Here is a 7687-nt window from a genome sequence, read left to right on the forward strand (position 1 = left end):
CCCATACGCTATACTCTGATCTATGTTATAATGTTGTTTCCTCACCAAAAGCATTCATTCATCTCACGTCATGTCATGTGGTAATACAGGAAGTGCTCCACTGTGTTTTTAAACTCTGTACACCTTCACTAGAATCATTTGGATGATTTTAGTCCTGGATTTGCCAATCTCTACTGAACAAAAGGTAAAAAGCTTGCTGCTCAACTTGACAACTAAAGCTTTGTGTTGTCACAAGGTGGAATAGAGCATCTTGAATTTTGGAGATCTAGACAGACTAATAACTAATAAAGGATTACTCAAACATGTGTGAATGAAGCAAAACACAACTCCAGGTGTTTTTTTGATGAGGTAACATTATAACATGGTTTAAGGCTCACAAAAGTCAATTTTGTGTAATTTCAAAGTCCTAGTGCACAAGATGGCACACACCAATGGATTTATAAACCGTAAACTCTACCCTCAAGAGCACCATAAAGTCACAGTCCATTATTGTCTAATACAAGTGCATGGTCATCCAAACTGTCTGGGTCCTTCGTCTAATAACTCCAGTGTCCTAATGGGTGAGCTATGTGGAAGTCCAAATAATCAAATCACATGAGCTTCAGTTTTATTGATAGTCTAGCTTCTGCGCTGGAAATCCCCAGAGGCTGCACAAATGCTTTTCCATTCACATCCAAAGAGTTGGGGCAAATATGAATTACATATTGTATCACAGCAAAAAGGGAAATCTTAAAATGCTAAAAACAGTGGTGGAATGTAACAGTAAAAGTAGTAAAGTACTGTACTTAAGTAAAAATTGTAGGTATCTGTACTTTACTTAGTGGTACATAGTAGATTTTAAAGAGGATACTTTTTACTCTTACTTCACTACATTTGAGAGCGGGTATCTGTACTTTCAACTCCACTACATTTTTGGACAGGACTGAAAAGCAAAGTAAAAGCATTCAGTATGACCAATTCAGTTAGTTCTGTTGAAACAATTCATCATAAATCTTTATCAACATTGCCACATTTGAAGCCATACAAGATCTCAACAGTGAAACATGACTTTTTACTCCTTAAGTACTTTAATACTTTTACTTAAAGGTGCATTACGTAACTGTCACATGAGTTATTGCTTTGTCTGGAATGTTTCACAGTATGGTATTAAACCTTTCTATCTTCATGAAGACCAAACTAGACCAAGTTACAAGTTACACTCGCAATCAGAACCCTTTTTTTCAAGGTGTTTTTGTGATATAAAACCACCTGTAATTAAACAGCTCTACCTCACATGTATTCATACTGTGGAATCAAGTACTTCTTCCACAACTGGGTAAAATTTAAGCAGCAACAGATTGGTTTAAACTTTGGGGTCAAATAATGCTAGAATACATCTTTTGTGACACACACTTTGATAGTCTTTTTGTGTAGTTTGTCGTCATTTGGAACAAGTGACGCCATTCATTTGACCCTCTGTGCCTATTGACATGAGAATGAATGCTTTCTATCAATTATACTGTTTAAATGCAGAATGTGACCTAGCATGTGAATATTTGACCGCTATGTGCATGCTTTCCCCTTATCTGCATCCTTCTCTCACTTCATCTCCTCTGCCCTTCTCATTCTCTCCATCATCGTCAGATTTCAGGAATTTCCCCTGGGAGCAGCTTGAGTAAAAAATGTGTTTTTCTCTTCTCGTTCCCTCCGTACATCCACTTCCTGACCTTATAGTTTACCAACAGAAATCTCACAAACACAGCTTGATTAGATTCTCGTGATTCTATTGGGAAAGAGGCAGCCCATGACTAAGTGTGCACCTGAAGCAACCCCCCCTCACCTCCCTGTCGCTGACCCTTGACCTTTCAGATCATGAGACCCCGGTGCTGGTCTCTGTCCTGAGGAGCTGGGAGGAAGCGGGCTGCGTTCTTGTGACACAGTGGTCTATGCGGCCATGGAGAGGCCCATTACTGCAGTCACATGGCAGGTTAGCACTGTGCTGATGTGACCATGTGAGCTCTATTTTCTAACGCTAAATGTGCAGCCCGAGGCCTGTCATACTTTCACACACAGGACATACAAGAAGCACATATATTTATAACAGAACACCATGAAGACTCATCATTTTACATACACTTTAGATATACCAGATACTTATGAAAGTAAAGACAGACCCTAAATATATACCTGTTTAGACCCATGCAAGTTGAAAACCTAATTCATTTTTTTTTATATATATATTTACATCTCTAATAATTTACTTAAATTATTTTCCATTTGTTGTTGTGCACTGGTTTAGAAGGAAAGCTTTGTTTGTCTTTGGTTGCATCTAATATATGAGATATTAATCCATATTTAAGAAATTATTCAAATTGATGAAAAAAATGCCATGGCTCTCTAAAAATAGAAATACTAAAATAATTCAGGCACTATTTTCAAATTTAAACCAAAACAAATGAATAAATTTTTTTTTTTAAAACGCATAAAACTTCGACTTCAAGTTTAAACTTGACACGTCAAAAACTGCCCTGAGAAGGTTATAATTCCAGCAATAAACTGCGCTCCAAGGCCCATTATAAATGTGTAAAAAAGTGACTAAATGAAAAAAAAATCTAAAATATTAAAATTGTTCATCTTAATTTTCCGTTAAACAAAAAATAGCCAAGGGCAATAGGCCCAAAAAAAAAAAAAAAAAAAAAAAAAAAAAAAAAACTGAAAATTTGAGTTGATAAATAAGAACCGCACAGTTCATAACTCCTAACTTTGACCAGATCTACATTAAACGTGTTCAAGTTTCTCATAGTCACTCATGATAAAGCAGATTAAATGCAGGCCTATATTCTCGATTAGTGCGCGGGGGCCTATGTTTCTGTTATTTTACCGGCCATATGTATTAGTGTGTAGAAGGGAAATATGGCCTTAAAATACAATAGCATTTGTTTTAAGTTATTTACAAGTTTTAAATAAAAGTTCGACGCACCAAAACAACACTGAATAGGACTGTGGTGAGATTTTGGGTTATGCACAACTGTTCTGCGTAACTGACTATAACTTAAAAGTTAAAAAAGAAAAAAAAATGGCTGACTTTTATTGCCACAGCTAATAAATATACAAGCCTGGCGTGTTAAATGGTATTATTTAAATAATAAAAAAATAGAACGATTGTGTTCAACCACACGACTTTTACGCACCGCGCTAGCGCTCGGACTTAATATAGCTTAGGTCTAAATTATATTATATAAATGTACATTATATAGAACTTTTGCATTATTATTTGCGTGACCAAATGTCACGGTGTGGATTGTTTAAAATGTCCCTGAGAAACAACCTTATTTGCCCTTCGACATGAAAACTTTTCAGATTTTTTGACCTCTTAATAAAAACAACCACAACATTGCACAGATAAACAAAACATTGCACCAGAGGTCAATACAATTCAGAAAAAGAGTAACTACTCCTTGGTGTCCGTGTGCGTAGCAACACCTTGCAGTGTTGGTCTTGCTGTGCGGGCTCCCTGGGGGGCCGTGCATATCCAGATGTCCCACTGCACTAACTGAACACTGTGCGTAAAACCGCAGCCTCCTCGAGTAAATGCGCACAACCACAAGGGCCAAGTGCAGACGCGCATTTTGGACAGTTTGATGCATCACACATATCCACACAAAGGCGGTTCCCTTTTAGCAGTAAACACTCACTTCCTTCCTTCAAGGCCTCGCGTGGGTCCTTTTGGGGTGATGGTTAAGCATGTCCACCGCTCCAAGTGTCCCCATTTCCAAAGCTCATCCCGGGTCTAAAGAAGAGAAGATGCGGAGAGATCCGTGTGTGTCCCGTCTGCAGGCCTTCAGCGTGAGTGCGACTAGTGTCTACGTTCGGACATAAGGGAAGAAGGACGCACACATCGCTCTCTGTTATCAATTTTTTCCATGTTTGCAGCACAAAACTGCTTTTTGTTCCTCATTTTTTTCATTTACGAGGGTTAATGGATAGAGGCTTGGGCGTTTGATCACATGGCTACAATTCACCTGAGATGCACACAAAGGGAGCAAAGAGAGCGCGGAGAGAGAGCTGCAACGCAGACACTGGACACATTGTTGTGTCCGGTTGCGCTTCAGATGCTGTAAAAGTCGATTCTCTTCTTTCAATCAGTCCATGCTTTACGGTGAGGTCTAATCATAGACCACGATGGTGTGCTTTTGCTTAAAAATAAAAACAAACTGTTTTTCTGCCACTTGTCAAGTGATAACGGCCTTTCTGCAAATGCGCAATGGCACATTTTGGTTACACCCAAAATACTTTCTCAAAATAACAGATATAAACTACCATTAAATGTAGCATATTTGCCATAAAAATGTATGGCATACAAAAAAATGAAGCTTAATGTGCCCTAATGGAACTTCTGATACGACGTTTAATTGAAGAGTCCAGCTCCTAAACACCAAACTGTAGATACAGTTATCCTTGTTCAGTTGTAAAATTAACAGCTACTTTGACTTTGATTTACTTGGAATTAAGATTTTATCATCTTTAACTCGACTTCTCTTACAGCAGTGGTAAACACATTGGCTGAGAAAAAAAAAACAAGAACTCATTCGTCAAGTTTCCTGACACACAGAGCAAGACTGCGCAAGGTGAAACTGATATTTGGATTTTGCAAATTTTACTAATAATCGGCCCATAAAGTTGTTGTGGTTTCAGACCAAAGTTAATGTTTCTAATAGGCCTGCAGAAAAAAAGGCCATCACATGGATTGTTTTAATTGCTGTAATATTTACGCTCATTAAACTATTATCTGTGAACTGAGATTTGAGAGTCAGATACAACATTATAACAGAAACTGATAAGGAGTTGGGAGGTTCACGGTTATTCAAAGTGTTGAAGTTTACAATTGCGCATTGGCTTTTTGAGGAAGGCAGCCACGCCGTGCAATAACTCTAGTCATGATTGTTTATTTGTTTGATATTACATGTCAACGCGTCCAACAAAGCAGGCCTTTTGCTGCCTGTAAATGGACGCTCTGTGGAGCAAGCAAAGCCGCTGCAATGTAAAATCTCACCTCTTCTACTTGGAAATGTCCCACTGATGGACGGAGTCACATTAACGGGCGAATCAGAGAGCCCAGGCATAATTACTGGACCAATGAGAGAAGCGCACTAGACGAGTGGGCGGGGCTATCTGTGTATTGGAATGCTGTCTCTCTGGGAATGTTTTCCAGTTTTTTTTCCTGCCAGTGCGTTTCACAAGGCGCTCTTTAAGCTCCGCTGTCGCCACACAGAGCAGCCATTCATCGGCACCACAGTCAGCCACACACTCCCATGTCGAACCACTGGACAGCTCAACTGGTAAGTTATGTAATTTTAAATACTAATTTTACAGATTAAAATAAAATATTTCGCTTAAGTCTTATGTAGATCGTCACAAGTTTTTATAATTTGCCAACTTAGTTTATGTATCTTAAATTAAATTAAAATAATTTATGTTTTTAATTTAAATACCACCATATCATAATAACTGAACATAGAGTTGAAAAAAGTAGTTTTGTTTTGTTTGTTTTTGATTTTTTCAATTTATCATGTTTTTTTCCTGATAGGAATAAATCGTAAAGACGCTTCTGAGCCGCGGATTTGGATACTTTACGCACGGCCATGGAGTTGGTAAAGGAGCAGTGACCACTCGCTTGAAAGACGACAGTAAACCTAATACAGCTGAAAGACGTTGTTTCAACTTAATTTGTTGTTAAAGACAAGATTGAGTAAGAATGTCCGGTGAGGAGCATAGCCTGTCTGAGGCAGAATTGAGTCCCGGAGGGTCTGAAGATGCTCACTCGCTGTCGCCAGCGCACTGTGGAACGGTGGGCACCCAGGACTCGCCTCTGGGCGGACAGCAGCAGCTCACCACCCTCTGCGTGGCTGAAGATTCAGAGGACGGGGTCCAGTCCAGAGCCAAATCGGACGAAGAGGATGATCGCTTTCCCATTGGTATCAGGGAGGCAGTGAGCCAGGTGCTGGACGGTTACGACTGGACACTAGTGCCAATGCCCGTGCGCGTCAACAGTGGAAGCAAAGCTAAGCCGCACGTGAAAAGGCCGATGAACGCCTTTATGGTTTGGGCGCAGGCCGCGCGCAGAAAGTTAGCGGATCAGTATCCACACCTGCACAACGCCGAGCTGAGCAAGACACTGGGGAAACTGTGGAGGTTTGTACAGCCATTCTTTTATGAACAGCGCTACTGTTTATTTTAAGTTGTTGGACATATGCATGTTTAGAAAATAAACTAAACAACGTGTTTAAAAAAACAAGAAATATATAATAGTAGATGCTATAGGCTACCAATATCTAAATCTGTCCTTGTTTCCTGAAGGCTGCTAAACGAAAACGACAAGAGGCCATTCATCGAGGAGGCGGAGAGACTGCGGAAACAGCACAAGAAGGACTACCCTGAGTACAAGTACCAGCCCCGGAGACGCAAGAACGGCAAACTGACGCCTGTTAATGAGTCGGACAGCCAGGGGGAAGGGGAGGCCAGTCATTCCCAGTCCCACTACAAGACCCTGCACCTTGAGCATAACGGGGCCGCGTCTCCTCTGGGCGAACTGCACCATCACCACCATCATCACCACCACCATTCTGCAGGTATACATGTACTCAATATAAGACTCCAAAGCAGCAGGCAATATGTCAAAAATATGTCTATTTTATGAAGTGTTAAGATAATCTTATACATGGAAAATGAAATAAACCTTTATCTCTTCTCTTTAGGTCAAGGTCACAGTCCCCCGACACCTCCTACCACCCCAAAAACAGAGCTACAGTCCGGAAAGTTGTCCGATTCCAAACGTGAGGGTGGTGCAGGAGCATCAGGGGGGTCCAGGGGTGCACTGGGAGTGGGGGCTGATGGAGCGCCTAGTTCTACCTCATCTGGCGCAAAACCACACATCGACTTCGGCACGATGGACATTGGAGAAATCAGCCACGATGTTATGTCCAATATTGAACCTTTTGATGTGAATGAGTTTGACCAGTACCTGCCACCCAACGGTCACCCTCAGAGCAGCAGTGGCGCAGCTGCTGGTGGCCCCTCCACCTCCTCATATGCCTATGCTCTGGCCGCTGCAAGCGGGCACTCCGCTTGGCTGTCCAAGCAGCAGTCTCAGACCTCCCCATCACCCTCAGACCCTGCCAAGGCCCAGATCAAGAGCGAGTCTGCGTCTGGGAGCCACTACGCCGAAGCCTCGTCCTCCCCTTCCTCTGGCACCCATGTGACCTACACCCCCTTGAGCCTGCCCCATTACGGCTCCGCTTTCCCCTCGCTGGCCTCCAGGGCTCAGTTTGAATACGGGGAGCACCAGGGGCCCGGAGCCTACTACGCTCACTCCAGTCAGGCCCGGGGCATCGGAAATGTCTCAAACTTCATACTGTCATCCATCAGGCCGCCGAACCCACCCAAGAGGGGATCTCCCTCATGAGACATGGACCTAGATGGCACCAAGGACTGAGACGAGGGCCCTGAACACGCTCCATGTGGCCGACCCGACCCCCCAATCCGAGCAACATGGAGCCTGGTCCTCAAGTGTTAGGATCTGCCGGAATAAACTAGGACTTCCACGCCGTACCACTACAGTGATTTTAACTATACTTACAAGGCCTCGCTTAGAGTAGGAGCAGTAGAAAGACGTGGAGAGTGCAAGATATAGCCAAGGTGAGGCTAAAAG

The 7687-nt window shown here is 42.1% G+C and overlaps 1 protein-coding gene across 1 annotated transcript; it reads left to right on the forward strand.

The window, feature by feature from the left end:
- The first annotated feature begins 5222 nt into the window (after positions 1-5222).
- Positions 5223-7441, forward strand: LOC110172563 (transcription factor Sox-10-like). The gene is made up of 4 exons (XM_020938448.2): positions 5223-5318; positions 5567-6171; positions 6337-6608; positions 6735-7441. The coding sequence occupies exons 2-4, from the start codon at positions 5735-5737 to the stop codon at positions 7439-7441; spliced, it is 1416 nt and encodes a 471-aa protein (XP_020794107.2). The 5' UTR covers positions 5223-5318; positions 5567-5734.
- The last annotated feature ends 246 nt before the right edge of the window (positions 7442-7687 follow it).

This window comes from Boleophthalmus pectinirostris, unplaced genomic scaffold (genome assembly GCF_026225935.1).
Source record: "Boleophthalmus pectinirostris isolate CB_2022bp ecotype Guang Dong unplaced genomic scaffold, ASM2622593v1 HiC_scaffold_2482, whole genome shotgun sequence".
Lineage (NCBI taxonomy): Eukaryota > Metazoa > Chordata > Actinopteri > Gobiiformes > Gobiidae > Boleophthalmus > Boleophthalmus pectinirostris.

Coding starts and splice junctions, on each gene's coding strand:
- LOC110172563 (XM_020938448.2), top strand. CDS start 5,735: ATGTCCGGTGAGGAGCATAGCCTGTCTGAGGCAGAATTGAGTCCCGGA. Junction 6,172..6,336: donor ACACTGGGGAAACTGTGGAG/GTTTGTACAGCC, acceptor TGTTTCCTGAAG/GCTGCTAAACGAAAACGACA. Junction 6,609..6,734: donor TCACCACCACCATTCTGCAG/GTATACATGTAC, acceptor TCTTCTCTTTAG/GTCAAGGTCACAGTCCCCCG.